The sequence below is a fragment of the Phoxinus phoxinus genome (genome assembly GCF_949152265.1).
Source record: "Phoxinus phoxinus genome assembly, chromosome: 23".
NCBI lineage: Eukaryota > Metazoa > Chordata > Actinopteri > Cypriniformes > Leuciscidae > Phoxinus > Phoxinus phoxinus.
In genome coordinates this window covers 7,964,446-7,980,731 of record NC_136898.1, presented here as the reverse complement: position 1 = coordinate 7,980,731, position 16,286 = coordinate 7,964,446, and the positions used below count along the sequence as shown (strand labels likewise).

Genomic DNA, 16,286 nt, shown 5'->3' with positions numbered 1-16,286 from the left:
TGCAGCAAAATGAATTCATGAAATAGACATTTGAATAGACCTAGTGCACACTTCAAAATTACTTCATTTACTTCTGCCTGCATGCATAGAAATAAAATTTCTTCCAGCTGCCTAAATGACTCATTCACTCTCAAATACTTCTTTAAAAAAATCATTCATAGCTCAAAAAGTCACAATGACATTAACTATTTGCCAGCTAAAATGTATTTTTCATCACAATTGTCATGATTCCGGTCTTGTGTTACCCTTTCTTAAGAACTTTAAAGTCCTTAAGATAGGGTAACAGGAATCACGACAACAGTATGTTGCAATACAAAAATGCGACAACATGTATAGCGACCATCTATGTATAGTTCACCCAAAATTACTGTGTGAGAAAAAAAGTTTACAGAGTTTTAGTGTCGGTAGTACTACATTAAACTTCTATACATGTTGACTATAATGTATAATAATGCAATGGGGGAATATTTGTGGGTCCTGATAATGCCAAATGTCTTATGTTACCAGTAAAAAGTGGCTTATACATTATTAGAAATATATCTAGTCAGTGACAGAGTGCAAGCATTCGTCTAAAATAATTCTGTATTTCCAGCTTCAGAATCATCAATATTTTTATTTTGCCACCATTGTCCTGTGCATTGGGTTACCAGCACCAAATCCAAGCCTATTCATTTTACACCCCATTGTAATACTAAATTTAGCATTTTAATTAACAGTACATTTTTTTGTTAACCTTTTATCATGTGTCATGGAGTATCGCAATAATATTGTATCGTGGGATGGGATAGAGTTTATTAATCCCACACTGGGAAATTCCTGTGTTACAGCAGCTCAAGGAAAAAATAAAAGTAAAATACAAAACTATACGGAATGAAAAATAGAATAGAGTAAAATTAATTACAATAATAATAATAAAACAACTGTATACACACAATAACCTTATGTAAACAGACAGTCTATAAACACAAATATACAAATAAGTATGATGCGAATGAAAGAGGTAACATATTGCACAGTTGGAGGACACGCAGTGTAATAAATAGATAAAGAAATCAAAATATTGTCCAGTGCTACTCAAAGTTCAGCAGCAGCAGTGCTGCATTGAGATGTTGCATTATAGAGTCTAACTGCTACTGGGATGAAGGACCTGAAGGATCCTCAGTGACATGAGGGTATCGTTACACCCCTAATAACCATTATAATTCAATTTATAATTTGGAATCATATTAAAAAGCACACTGAAGGACGAATCTACATAATGATATGCCAAGCATAAACACATGCAAAGTTTTGTAACTGCTCACTTTGTTAGCTTATAGCCAAATAAATTATAAATATCAAAATGTGCATTCACCATGATTCAAAAATATAAAAAAATCTCCTTTAACAAATGGAAAAACCCAAATAAGACCAATCAGAAATTTACATCATGTAATGTGCAGGCCTGCAAGTCAGAGATACACAAAAGTCATTGGAAGTTTCATCTTAATGCAACATTTTTAAGTAGAAGCATCCGTGATTTTAATGGTAGTGTGCAGTATCATCGATGTTTCTGCACTTTACAACAAAGAGCAAAGCAGCAATGATATTGTATTTTTATTTATTTATTTATTTTAGTAATTAGACTATTGGCAATTCCAACAAACGTGAGCCCACAGGATAGTACAGGAGACATGCATCTCATTATCACAACAACAACACAACATATGGCTGCCAAACATGCTGCGTCACTAACTTAAATATAAACAGCAACAATAAACTGACTTGTGAAGCAGCTTTCTTATGAAAACCCCTGTGCCATCTGCAGTCTATCCGTATCTGTTAAAATGACCTGAATAAGCTGAGATCGAGTATGTTATTAGACTCGTAGAAACAACACAACTCTGCTGGTTTCATAAACAGGTCTGTTCGGGACGGGTGGTAATCTGATCTTCAGGATTATAGTGTCATTATCTTCTTCTGCAGGGACCCACAGCACAATCACTCTGTCCCGTTGTAACACTGCGCCTATATTTGACTTGTGTGAAATGGTGCATCTTCGAGGCGCAATATGTTATGGTTGTTTGTCTCTCTTGAGCAACGCAATTTGCTATGGGGCGTCAAATATCTAAAACACCTTAAAACAAGTTCAAATGTTACATGTATTAAATGTCTTTATCTTTAAAATTAAGCGGTAATGAAAGTACTCGTCATGTTTTTTTAACATTCAGTCCGATACTAAAGTGCTCGAGCTGCGTACGGTTTCTATGGTTACTGCAACAGAACGCGACTTGTTCGCAAACGTCTATTTGTGTCTAAAACAAGAAGTGAAAAATACGTTCTAAAACCAACGTTTAATGTAACTTTTGTGGTTGCTGAAACTCAAAAAATATGAAGTCCAACATTTTGTTTTGACTTACTTTTTAAGTTATTCGGAGACGAAAAGCTTAAAGTTAGGCGCCTCGAGACCCAATTCCGTTGCCCTCCCTGCGTCTGTTTTTTTAACGCAATATCGTGTCAATGTGAACGGCCCCTTACTTTATTTCAACACTCCACGGGTGAAGTTTATGCGTGACAGCTTCGTGTAGTCCTGCGATATTTCTGTTAAAGTATAACACGTGATCAATGAACCTCTAAATATCCTAAATTGACTCAATTCATATGCGTTTGTGGGTAAATGACAATCGTGGGGCACTAACTGAGAAATCCTTTTCCAGTAAAGCCCCAGACAGCACGTAGGCTACAATCCCCGTTAGTCGTGTGCCCGAGATGAAAATGTAACTCTACTACATACAGCAGCATTAGTAGATTTTGGTAGGCTACTTAAATATAAATACTCACCTTGACAACGCGTGTGAATCACAGAAAGACTGAGCAGCAGAAAGAGCCAGTTCGTTTGGAGCTCGATCCTTACGCACATTCTGAAACGACTCCTCAGAACACACTATAATTTGTCCTTGTGTTAAACAATCCAGCGAGAATGACTCGAACGTCAAATAAAATGTCCGTAAGGTCTAGTAAGCATATGGTCTACACTCGTGTTTCCCGGAGACTCGCGCAGAGAGAGAGAGCTCGACTCGCGGGCTGTTATAAGCGGATTGCGCGGTGGAGGTTCAGGACCGCGGACAGCTCCAATCAACCTCAGCGCGCCTGGACACTTTGGACAGCAGCCTGGCGCTCATCCAGTAGCATTGGGCTTATTTAGAGCAGCAGCTTTTGTGTGTGAGAGGAGAGGCAGAGGGAAATTACATCAGATACATGAGGATGGACATATCGTCCTAATGCAATGAGAACAAGTGCTAATATAAACTTAACCCTGGGGAATACAGACATTTAAAAGGGAGGGGGCAGTGAGTAAATGGGTTTTAGTGGGTAAAATAATTGCAATATTAAAAGAAAAAACTTAATTGGGTTTTACATTTCAGAACAGATAAAACAAGAGGATTGTGATGTTCAACTCTGAACATTTAAATACAATAAAACAATACAACACATTGTTATAAAGTAAACAAATGTTTCAGACTAAAGTGCAAAATAACTATAAAGAACAATATTAAAGAATCTGAACTTTCAGTCAATGTCTAGGGAATGTTTAAGAAATGTTAATAGAAAAATGTATAAGTGTAGACAAATGTAAAGCAGCAAAAATGGCAAATTGAAGTTGGAAAATGAGTGAAGTGAAGTTAGTTCTGACTTAATTCTGAGAAAATCATTTATTTGCAGACGCCACTTGGTTGGATATTTTGTCACATTTTAAGTGGGGGTTAAATGTCCAAATAGTTCTAGAGCAATAAAAACTGAAGCAGCAACTGTAGCAGGCCAGTTGCTTAAACATAGCTATTATGTATATGACCAACTAGCAGGGGTAATCAGTCTTACTTTTCGGTATCAAATTAGAGCAATCTACATTTTTATGTACGTAACTGACTTTAAAAAAAAAGAGTTATGAACAGTCTTAAAGAAAATTAATTTGATGACTAACTTGTAAGACTAGTCTTAGCAGTTTATGCAACCGGCCCAATGCAGGCTCTTTTTTTTTTTTTTTTTTACATCCTGTGTATATTTGGCCAGACAGTTATTTTTTTAATGCTTGTATCTCATTGCTTACACCCTCAGCCAGAGATTTCAGCTGCGCAGCACTTCTGTCTGCTTAGCTAATGAAAATCACGGCCGTGAAATAGACTGACCAATGTGTTGAGGTAATGAAGCGATCATCATCATCTTCACGGGCTCTAAATTCATTTCGGATGGGTTGCTGACTAAACAGCCATTTAGATATTATTATTGAGAAGTTAATCTATAGCCTCCAATATCAGTAAAAAGATGTACTTTGCCCTTATCAATGACAGTATAGGGCCTGGCCATAATCAAACTGCATAGTGATTAGGGAAGAATTTTAATGAAAGAATTTTAACAAAGAAACATAAAAATAGTTTATTATTACAGTTATTTTCAATAAAACAAACATATAATTAATAATGCAACAAAAAAAATGCTGGGTTGTTTCAACCCATTCTGGGTCTTTGACCTAAACATGGGTTGAAACAACCCAGCATTTTTAAGTGTAATCATTACATATAAAATATATTACACACACAAAAAAAAGATATTTGTAAAATAAAATAGATACACTGTATGTATATATATATATGTTTCAGAGAGTGAGAGAGAGAGAAAACCATTTTAATTAATATTTTTTGTATTTCTAGTAGTTTAATTTGTGAGATTGAGGCATTTCTTAATGATATAATATGTATCGGTTTGAAAATATCACTTTCAGAGATCAGTATTATAGGATTATGAAAGGTGAAATTCACATCCTAAAATGTAGACCTTGAGTATGTGTGTATCTGCCTGAGGGTTTGAAAACTGCTGTGAAAAGTGTGATTCAGGCACCAAGCCTTTCACAGCTGCCAGATATTTTTGTCTCAGTCTGCTGATGTCACGGCCTCCCTCTGTTCTGCTAAATGAGCCTTTCTCTCTGAAAACATTTCCACTCAGGACTGGACAGCTCTGCCTGTACTGATGAAGTCATTCTGTCAACATGAGCAGAAACAATGTCTCTTTGTACCCAAGCACCCTGCGTTGTCTATGCAGTGAGGATGTCTATTAAACCTGAGTGGTATCTGTTAGCATTGCCATTCATCTCAATAGCAGTTGATGTTTCTGAAATTGCTTTTCTCATAATAGCTGCAATAACAACATGATTGAGATAATATGATTTGAAAGAATGAAAATAAATCTTTCTAAGGTTTCTCCAATATCACGTACAACCTGGTTTGCTCCACCTACTCACAGCCACCCCACAATTCCTGTGACCTTCACATATCCATGTGAATGATGACGGAGATGACTGAGACCTAGTGTACAGTATCACAGACCAGAACGCCTTCCACATTCAGACTTCACAATATGAAACGTGACGCACACAATCCATGCAGCCTTATTCTGTTTCTTTCAGTGTACGAAATCACTCGTGAGCCAAAACAAATCATCAAAAGAGCCACACATCTGAGATTAAGCATATCTGAACTCTCCTCCTATACTTTCATGACATTGTATTTCATGTTCTGAGCCTTGGGGGGGTTTGTAGAATGGCTGCTGAGATTGTATCAGCATGAGATTATATAACAGAGTTTTATGCTTTTACACAAAGGATTTCACCTCAGGAGGAAACTGGTACAGTCTGACCCTCAGGTTTAAATTGTGATTTAAAAAAAGTTTCTCTTTCACATTTGAGAACCCATTCGCACACCTGTGACCACTTCTAAGACCAAGTAAATTATTCATCAGGCAAGAACAAACATTACTCTGTTTGCATGTTGGGGTGGTAATATTAATATTCATGAGGCCAGGGACCGAAGCTCAGACTGCTAATAAGTCATTTTAACAGAAAATGGGTGGTTGAAATGACATTTCAAGCAGTGACAGCAGTGTCCCGAGGCTATACTACATCTATAACTATTTTAAACACAATTAATGTGTTTTATTACCACACACAGTATTAATTGGGAAAAAACATATTTACACCACCATTCAAAAGTTTGGAGTCAGTCTTTTTTTTTGTGTGTGGAAAAATTACGTATTTTTATTCAATTAAATTTATCAAAAGTGACAGTAAGGAGAATGTTACAAATATTTATATTATCAAATAAATGCTGTTCTTTTGAACTTCCTATTAATCCCGAAAAATGTATTACGGTAACCACAAAAACATTAAGCAGCAGAACTGTTTTCAACATTGATGATACTAATAAGAAATAATGAATGAGCTGCAAATCAGCATATTAAAATGATTTATGTCTTATATTAGAATGATTAATATCTATTGAGATAAGGATGACCGGTTCTCACATCTGTTATGAACATGAGCCTTGTCTAAAAGGAAAAGGGGGAGGTGTTGCTGTAATTTATAGTAATTTTCCAGTATTAATCAGAGGTCGAGTTTCAGGTAGAATTCGTTAGAAGTGATGGTGCTTTATGTAACGTCATCTAGTGTAAGTGATAAATCCTGTTTGATATTTGTACTGGCTATTGTATACAGGCCACCATACAGTCTTAATCAAAGAATTTGCTGATTTTCTATCGGAATTACTGCAGATATTGCAAACATTGTCACATGGAATCAATGTTGATAGCGTTAAATTCTGCAGCAGAGCGATGCCATCTCAGATCAATATCTAGTCTCGTGAATGCTCCATTTAGCCAAGGCTGCAAGACAAACTCCCCGTTACAAATATGGTAGAACTATCATTTCTAACACTAAAGATTGCTTTATAAATAATCTTCCTGATCAGTTTCTACGTCTCGGCATACTGGATAGCTTAGAAGAACTCGATGTTGCAACAGAAACTATTGACTCATCTTTTCCAGCACTTTAGACATGGTTGCTCCTTTGCACATAAAGAAGATTAATGAAAATAGTCCGTCACCTTGGTATAACAACGAGCACACTCGGACCCTCAAGAGAGCTGCCAGGAAAATGAAGCGTAGCTGGAAGAAAACAAAACTAGAGGTATTTCACATTTCCTGGAAGGAAAGTGTTATTGCATAGTACTGAAAGGCCTTAAAAAATATCTTAGAAGAGAACAAACACAAGCCTAGGTATGTATTTGATGCAGTGGCTAAATTAACAAGAAATAAAGCTTTACCTTCAATAATGACTTCTGATGCGGCCTGAATCATAATCACACCGTTCATTCATTGGTCAGAGGAGAACTGGCCCCCCGACTGAGCCTGATTTCTCCCCAAGTTTTTTTCTCTCTCCATTATGTCCCCTGATGGAGTTTGTCACCTTGCTTAGTTGGGGACACTTAATAGTCAACAATATTATTGATCTGACTGTACTGACGCTGTTGTAGGAGAACTGAACTGAGCTGGACGATGACATTTTTTTGCAGAACTGCTTTATAGATTAAATTAACTAATTTAATAATTGATTATCTTTATTACGGAACTGAATCAACACTGAACTGACTTCAGATATAATTTTCCTGTTATCACTGTAAAGCTGTTTAGGCCATTAGTTCAATTCAGACATATATGTAGCTTTTATAGACTTGCCTTAGTTAGAAAAAACATTACTGATGTGCATCTTGAGACAAAACAATAGCACTTTAAGATATTCCAGAGCAAGTTGCTTTCAGTTAAAACAGCTCAAACATGCATTTTAGCCTGGGACTAGGTTTACGCCTTTTCTGCGAAGCCGGGGTTAAGACTACATAAACATCGGCTCACATCACAACTCTCAAGTGCATGAAAATGAGTTTCTCAACATCTTCTGTGACAGTGTGGAATGTTGAAATGTTGCAGAAGGCACAGCCAAACAAACAGCAAATATCACAGCGGTAACAGAGTCCCCGAGCGCACTGATTATATTGCTGACTGCTGTTTGATCCAGCATTATTCATTTTCTGTTGTCATCCTGGTTGTACAGAGACTGACACACAAACATAGAGCGCTCGGATATCTGATCAAACACAACAAACCTTTTTTAATCAGTCACTACCCTGAACTCAAACTTTAAGAAGCTAGTGCAACAGTAGAGTTGGGGAAAATAAAACAACATTCATTTTCCCATTGACTGTTAGAGATAACATAGAAAACGTTAAAGACAGATTTCCAAGGTTGTTACACAATGTTCTTTGATTCTAAATCATTCTGCATTGTGGTACAACAGCTTAGTAGTTAGTGCCTACTCCTATAAAGCATTGCCAATTATGTAATTGATTCAAACTCCCATTCAGTCAACTTAAGATAGTTGAATATTTTGCAATAAACCTCAAATAAATGGTATTTTATAAATAAAGGGAATGATTAATAGTCAATAGTTTCATAATACTGATTCAATGGTATCATTTATAAATGTTAATGGAGATAAATGACTGTGGAAAATTTGAATCAAGAAGACCACTAGAAAAAAGTGGTAGGTTATTACCTAAAACCTAGGAGGTCTATAAAACCTGAAGCTAGAAAGCTAATGGCAGTCGCTCGGCTGCCAAATGACCACCTGGAAGCAGAATATATGACCTTCCCTCAAACAAGTACCAGGCCTTATAAAGGTCAGAGGTCATTCTGACTGTGTAGACGTGCATTAGTGAAATTAGTCTCTGGGGTCCCTGACTGATTTATTCCAGTGATTTATGGCACCGCACTGATAATTCACTTACCAAGAGAATCATGCTCTATTAAACCGTCACTGACCTTCACACCTTCAGAAATCTCACACCCACAATATTACACTGCAGGATCGCTGGACTGGAAGAAATTCTGTTGAAAAGGGCTATAAATGTTTCATTTAAGCCTCGGGTTTTATTATTTAAGAATATGTCTATAGGAACCATCTTAGCAGCTTTTTCATTAGCTGATCTTTATGGGAAAGGGTTGGCAGCTGGCCTGCAGGGTTGGACTGGACTTGGCGGATGCATTTTGTCAGCAGTTTGAACAGGTTGCAGAGAGTCAAGGTTTATTGTCTCTGCGTTCTACACGGTAGATCTACAACAACATTGAGACAGACGCAAAGATCACATCAATGTTTCTGTGCTCATGTCAATGCCAATGTGATATAACACTAAGTATATATAGTGTTATAGGGTCCATTTGTAAATAAATAATAAATATACACATTAAATCTTATTTTTTAATCTGAACATGAAATATGAAAGAAGCGTCACCAGGTGAGCACACTGATATATAGCATTGCCGAGGGCGACTAACAAAATTCTCAGTGACTCACTTATATCTTCCTGTGGATATAGTGTTAGAATTTATTACAGTGGAGAGTGTGTGAAGACTGGTGCTGAAACAGTCTGGTAATCTATGGATGGATCATTTGTCTATATACCCTACAGTATTCATTCCATCTGCTCTGCTAATGAACTCTGGAATTAAATGGCTAATTAATTTGTGCTTTTAAGCAGTTTAAAGTTCTGAAACATATGTCTTTGGGGGAATCTATGATCTCAACACTGTAGAGACCATTAATACATGAATAATAAAAATGGAGTATTTTTAGTTAAGAATAATTCTTTCACATATTGCAAATAGTTTGTCTCCCATCCCTTCAGTTGTAAACAAAGAAAGCTGTTAAAAAACGATTAGCCTCTTTGTGTCATGATTCCTGATGTTCCCACGTTCCTCTCAACGGGAACATCACTCAACAGACGGCACGCATTCCCTGCACTTCAAATGGGGATCCAAACGGGAACTACACAGCAAGAAGATCAGCGCGTATTTATTGGGGGAATAATAAAGTAAATGTATATTGACTTTGTCTGACATGGACACATTAAAAGACCATTATCTAAAGCGGAAGAAATCCATCCTCAACCCAGAGAGGACTATGTTAATTAGCTCTGGGATTGCTGTGATCAGCAGAGAGCAACAGAGAGGTGTTAAATCACGGGATTCTAGAAGAAGTTTAAACTCGCTGAGACTTGGGAATTATATATGCGATATTAAAAGATCTATGAAACAATCCAGCATCTGTCAGAATAACATAATACTCATTATACAACACTTAAAGGGATAGTTCACCCAAAAATGAAAATTCTGTCATCATTTACTCACCCTCATGTTGTTCCAAACCTGTATGCATTTCTTTATTATGCTGAACACAAAAGAAGATATTTTAAAGAATGTCGTAACCAAACAGTTGATGGGCCCCGTTGACTTCCATAGTCTGGAAAATTCTTCAAAATATATATTTTGTGTTCAGCAGAAGAAAGAAATTGAAAGCGGTCGAGAGCGTCAGTTTGAGCAGTTCTAAACTTCTTGCAAACGTCAAGCGAAAAACGCAGGCAGCAGCAGGAGCAGTTTCACTCCAATACGTCAATACGGGAAGAATTCGTAACTTCCGTTTCATGCAGACTTTAAGATAACAGCAGCACGCTAATCAGATGGATTATGATTGGTTGGGTTTTAAGCGTTCATCACCTGTACAAAAATAAAATTATAATCATTATAGTCGTGGTGTGGACGTCGTTAACAATTTTTCGCAAACTTTATGCTTATAGTTACTGTAGGTCTCGTTCATTGTGTGAACGGGCTTTTAATTTACGTCCTCCAATCTGATTGGCCTTTGTAGATGGCATCTCTTTGATGCGATTCGCTTGTCAAATTAAGAAATGAAAGTCTGACTATTATTCGTTGAATTGGAATTTGAAATATGCATTATCTTACAATTACTAAAAAAAAGTATAGGAAGAATTTAAAAACATAGCAAAATCAAACCAAACCGTTGCCCAACATTTCACTTAGTTATCTGGGAACCAGAATAAAGCTTGCAAAACAAATCATGCATCACACATCAGTAGGCCTACACAGAGTGACAACAGCACTCTTCTAGAGCAGTATACATCTAGAACTTCCTCTGACAGATGAAGTGAACGCTCCATAAGCTTCTTCCGGCTATAACATTTCTTTAATACTCATCAAGAGACGAAGCAGGGGAGGCTTTAAACCGTAGTGTCCTGCAGGTTTAACTTTTCCACTGAAGAGCATCATATCAATGAACAGGGATCAGAACAGAGAAGTCAGATACTGTGAATGAGCCCAAACACAAAGCAGTGGGAAATCCCAGCATGCCTCTCCTGTTCCCACAGCGCTGTTTATCTAAGGGCCCCCTGGAGACTCCAGGGATTAAATGCTATTCTTGTGTTTGCACACTGCGTTCATTCTACTCTGCTAGACAGATGTTATTTTAAACTCCGGAAAATAAGCTACATTTTCTTAATACCAGCTGCTGTCATAATGGTGATTGAAGATAACTTAAAAAAATATATTTACAATTTTACACACAGTAAAATGTGTCACTATATCAATGAGGACATTGTATAGACTTCTATTGATTTTATATCAGGTTAATGATATTTTATATCACCTAACCCATCCCTTACCCCTAAACACAACCCTCACCGAAACATGTTTTGGCTGATTTATAAGCCTTTTTAACTAGTGAGGACCAGTGAAATGTCCTCAATAGTCGGTTGTTATAATATTTCACTTTAAAAAGGACATTAGGCCATGCACAAGCACACATATATAAGGAAAATAACATGTTCACACAATTATAAGTCAATAAATATTTAAAAAACGTAATTGTTCCAGGTGGTTTGTGATAAAAGGAGAGGAGTTATGATGCTCTAGCTTGCATAGGAATTTTGGATGGGGTTAGATCAAGAAAATGTAACATACCTGGAGAACTTACTTAGAAAGTACACAACATGGATACTGCCATCTTGAGCAGCTAAATCTGAGAAACAATCACCTAAGCTGTAATTGCCATGTGACTGATCATCAATCATATTAGAACTTCCCCCTCCAAATTAAGAGCCCTCCAAAAACTTGATGACTGATCAAATATAATAAATACAGTAAAATATAATACATATAATATAATATCCAAAAAATATACTGTTAAATATGGACAAATACTCTTTTTGCCTCTATAATGGCATCTACCAGCAGGGGCCGTGCACCTGCTAAAGGTAACCAGCTAAACCTTTATCTCAGCCTCAGCTGACATGCCTACAAACTGCCTGTACTCTGTTCATTAACTGTCTATTGCATATTACTCAACAAATGGCAAGAACTGGCTAAATCATCCATCTCTATTGTACTTCTAAGCATACATAAAGGCTGAATCTGTATACAGATACCCTGTATAATCTGTATACCCTACTGACACTCTTAGTCTTTTGTCAGAAATCAAGTTCACAGCCATGGAAATGGATCAACATCTTTTATTTACAATAAAATGAATGCAAAACTCTTTCTTGCATATATATTGCTCTTGTATATAATTTTTATTTTACTGCATAAGCCACTGCATAGACAAAAAGTCTCTTGTTTGCGTGAATTTTCATAATAAAAGTCTCATTTAATGCATAGAAAAACAGGAGGACAAACACAACACATGCACACACCACACATACCCACAGACAAAACATTAGAAATTATTAGACTCCCATTAATAATAAATTTTGGCTGAGTTAAATTATATAGTACTAAATTATTATATTAACTTAAGGGGTATAAATATAATTTAAGGCCCAAACATGATGCACTCCCATATGAAAATAAACTCAAACGCTGCCATTAAGAAAACCAGTGCTAAATTAACTTACTCTGGTTAACAGAAGCGCATAAGCTCATAAAGAAAACAAAGGAGAGAAAGATAAACACCCTATTGCATTAACTGCAAACTACAGTAAAGCTCTTTTAAACAGTTCACTCAAGCAAACTCAAGGCAAAATATGTCATGAAGCAGTCACTCTTAGTCTTAACCCAGTGGTTCTCAACCCTGGTCCTGGCGCCCCCAACACTGCACATTTTGAGGATCTCATTTGTCTGACACACTCATTTCAGGTCTTGGAGCCTCTACTAATGTGCTGAAGACCTGAATCAGGTGTATTTAAAAAGGGAGACATACAAAATGTGCAGTGTTGGGGGGTGCCAGGACCAGGGTTGAGAACCACTGCTCTAACCATTCAAAACAACATTACACATTGGATAAAGATTCTCATTCCTTTTCACAATATATTACTTCATTTTCTTTGAGTGGTTGTTGACAGAGATGTGAGATCTAAATAAATACATGTGCCACACAGCTGCAGAGAAAATACTGTATAACACATGGTATATGGAGACCAGCGGTGATGAACTGTCCGAAGTGAGTTCGTACTAGGGTAGATGAGAGGTAAACAGAGGCATTTTTCAGTGCATGTGAGCAGCAGATCAGATCTACGCAGCGCTTTCTGAAGGTTGGCTGTCACCATTGCTGTCTTTAAGGTTAGTTCTTCCAGTTTGTGTAGTGTCTTTCTCTGGTCCAGTGTTGTCTTCGTCGTGTTGCGCTGAGTGCAGTCTGTAGAGAGGGGGGCTGGAGAAAAAAAAAGATTTTTTTAGAAACAGGAAATAAGCAGAAGATAAAGAGAAGGTTACAGCCACACACTCAGTGCAGACCTGTTCCTTGCGAGAGGTCAAATGTGCTCAATGCCATGCACAGATCGATAGCACAAAGGTCATGAGTGAATGTCCCTGACTGCTCACAAATGCACATCTGCAGCAGTGCCCAAAATATCACTCTGTTTTTAATAAGGTCCTGCTGAATTATCATTCAAACTCTTGCAAAATATCTCTAAAACTTTGTGTACTTTAGTTGTGGCTTGCTACATTTTCCTGGAACATCTTTTGTTGGTTCTGGAACAAAAAGTCCTAACCCTATCCCTTTACTTATCCTTTCTTAAGTACCCAACATATCCTTGCAATTAAATGGTTGATAATGATAAGGTTCTGCCAGCTCCAAAATCAATTTCTAAGTCTAACTTGCCGCAATGATCCGATTGATAGCATGTTGTTCCAGAACCAACAAGGAACATGTCCTACTTGGTAAAATCAAGACAAGCATTCTTGTGTTAGTACTCTACTGTAAGTGGGCACAATTTGAATCTGGCTGTGACATTGTTCTAACCCCAAACCATGCTTAAGCTTCAATGACAGGGCATGCTTTTCCATCCAGCGGCACAAACGAGATCATTAGATTTAATTTCTTGACAGAGCTTATTAAAATTGTAACACTGTTTAGAGTAGAGCCCGACCGATATGGATTTTTTTTGGGCCGATGCCAATACCGATATTAGGGAGTAAAAAAGCCTGATATCGATATATATATCGGCCAATATTATTTATGTGTATATTATAATACAGTAGCAATAGTATGTATGTGTATATTATAGTACAGTACCAGTCAAAAGTCTGGACACACTTTCCCATTCGTGAGTACAAACTTTTGACTGGTACTGTATAAAGAATTCAGTATACATGAACAGAATATAGATACTGTATATATAAACACATTTTTTTGCAATGATCACTCAAATGTGGTGATCAAACACTTGTGTGACAAGAATATGTAATGGAGGCAGGGTGAATGATAGAATGAGAATGAGACATTTGAGCTGTAACCAAACTAGTTTGCAATGTTCTATTCTATATTATATTCTATATACTTTAGCATAATCTTCACTAATGACTTTGTCGTTAATGTTGGCAGACCGATCGGGCTCTAGAGTTTAACACACTGCAGAACACATCATGCGTTTAGAGCTTCTTGAGAACATCAACTCTTTGACTGGCCTATCCAGAGTCACCTAATAATGATCCTTATTCACTGTCAGGCTTGTAGAGATACTTCATAACCAGGTTGTCCATCTTCTTCTTCTGTTTCTTCACTTCTTTTTTGCTGGAGGGTCGTTCTTCATCACTTTCCGGACCCCCATCAGAAGTTTTCTTACCCGGGGTTCTTTTAACGCTGTTCGAGCTGCGATATGAAACGGTTGATGCAGAGCTTGAAGATGATGACTCAGACTCCGATTCTGATTTGGAAGATCCAGATTCTTTCTTCCTTGAGTTTCTGGAACCTCTCTTTTCTTTCTTTCTGGAACGCCGCCGAGTGTGACCCTCATTGGAGGAGCTGTCGGACTCAGAACGCCTGCTCTTCTTCTTGTTCTTTTTCCTGCTGCTCTTGGAGCTAAAGGAACTTAACGAGCTTCCAGAACGTCCAGAATCTACAGCAGAACCTGAAGCGGAGCGTCTCAAACTCGACCCGCTGTGGCCCAGACCTTCATCGTCCTTGTCTTGCTGCAAACTCTTGATGTTCTTCCTTTCTTCTTCTTCCTCTCCTGCACCACCTTTCTCTTCTTCATCTTCATCTGAGTCTTCTAAGCTACGACGTTTGAATTTGATTGGCTTGAAGCTCAGGACTTCATTAATAGCTTTTTCTAGCTCGGGGTCCAGGTAGTTGCGGTGGCTCACAGGTTTGACATCAGAGGTGTCCAGTGGGTTCTCAGAGGAGCGTAGTTGGGCAGGAGTAGACAGACTACGGCCCACTGAGCGTGGACTGTATGCGGCCACACTCACAGAGTCAATATCATCATCATCATCAACATCATCATTATTCAAACGAACTCCGAACTCACTAAGTCGAGTGCTGTGAGCCAGGGAGATTCGAGACCCGACGCTAGTGCTCCCAGGACTGCGACTTCTAGATCGTTGCCTCAGACTGGCACTCGTTGACCCGTAATCGCTGCGGCTGTCATCCACCCAAGAAGTACTACGTCTTAAACTAAAGCTGCTCACACCAGACCGAGCATCATCATCTTGGTCCATCCCGTGGCGGGTGGAAGCTCGGCTGGGGGCCACTGAGGACACCATGGACTCCTTGTCAAATTCTGGACTGCTCTTGGTCCATCGACGGTCTAGGCCTCTCCTGGCCCTGCTGGCAGCCTCTGAGTAAGCCTGGGAGATCACTGAACTCCGGTCATCCAGGTCATCACCAGTCTGAGGCCTTTCGACGGATTTGCTTTTAGCTTTGCGTAATGACAATCGGTCAGGCATGTCCGGTTGCTCACGAAGGGCGCTGAAGAGGGAACTCTCATCCTTCTGATGGGAGCGTTTCCTGTAGCTGAGCGAGCTCATCACAGACACTGAACGGCTCTCATCTGACTCTTTTCTTACTTCCTCCTTCCCCTCTTTTCCCTCTTTCACTTCTTTTATATCTTTCACATCAGCATTAGCGGCATTGGGGTGTCTGAGACGAACAGAAAACACATTAAAAGCGGCAGAATTGCAGATGATCAATGAATGAAACAGGATGATACCCGTGACAGAGATAAACATGAATTCAAAGAATGAGAGAGATTTGAGAGGTAATTTAGGAGCATATTTTACACTAACCCCAGGAATAAACTTAAAAGGATTAGACTCCTAATGGCAGTTACGTAACAGTTCCCTACTAATACTACTGAGGA

At 38.0% G+C, this 16,286-nt stretch overlaps 2 protein-coding genes across 11 annotated transcripts in view; both read right to left on the bottom strand.

The window, feature by feature from the left end:
- The window catches only part of sez6a (seizure related 6 homolog a), a 49,320-nt gene extending 37,520 nt beyond the window's left edge, over window positions 1-11,800 (bottom strand). For 2 of the 4 annotated variants that reach the window (XM_079599406.1, XM_079599405.1), the window contains exon 1: window positions 11,674-11,800. Coding sequence is in view for 2 of the 4 variants with exons in the window: in XM_079599404.1 (XP_079455530.1) it covers window positions 2,821-2,899 (79 nt within the window). In the remaining 2 variants the exon portion in view is untranslated. Of the gene's footprint in view, window positions 1-2,820; window positions 3,204-11,673 lie in introns of those variants that run through there. The other 2 variants (XM_079599404.1, XM_079599403.1) reach the window with 1 other exon arrangement.
- A 405-nt stretch (window positions 11,801-12,205) lies between these two features.
- myo18aa (myosin XVIIIAa) overlaps window positions 12,206-16,286 on the bottom strand; it is a 46,706-nt gene continuing 42,625 nt past the window's right edge. For 4 of the 7 annotated variants that reach the window (XM_079600746.1, XM_079600750.1, XM_079600744.1 and 1 more), the window contains 2 exons: window positions 14,628-16,066; window positions 12,206-13,357 (listed from right to left, as the gene is read on the bottom strand). In XM_079600746.1, coding sequence (XP_079456872.1) covers window positions 14,641-16,066 — 1,426 coding nt within the window. In that variant the 3' untranslated portion in view covers window positions 12,206-13,357; window positions 14,628-14,640. The remainder of the gene's footprint in view (window positions 13,358-14,627; window positions 16,067-16,286) is intronic. The other 3 variants (XM_079600749.1, XM_079600747.1, XM_079600748.1) reach the window with 1 other exon arrangement.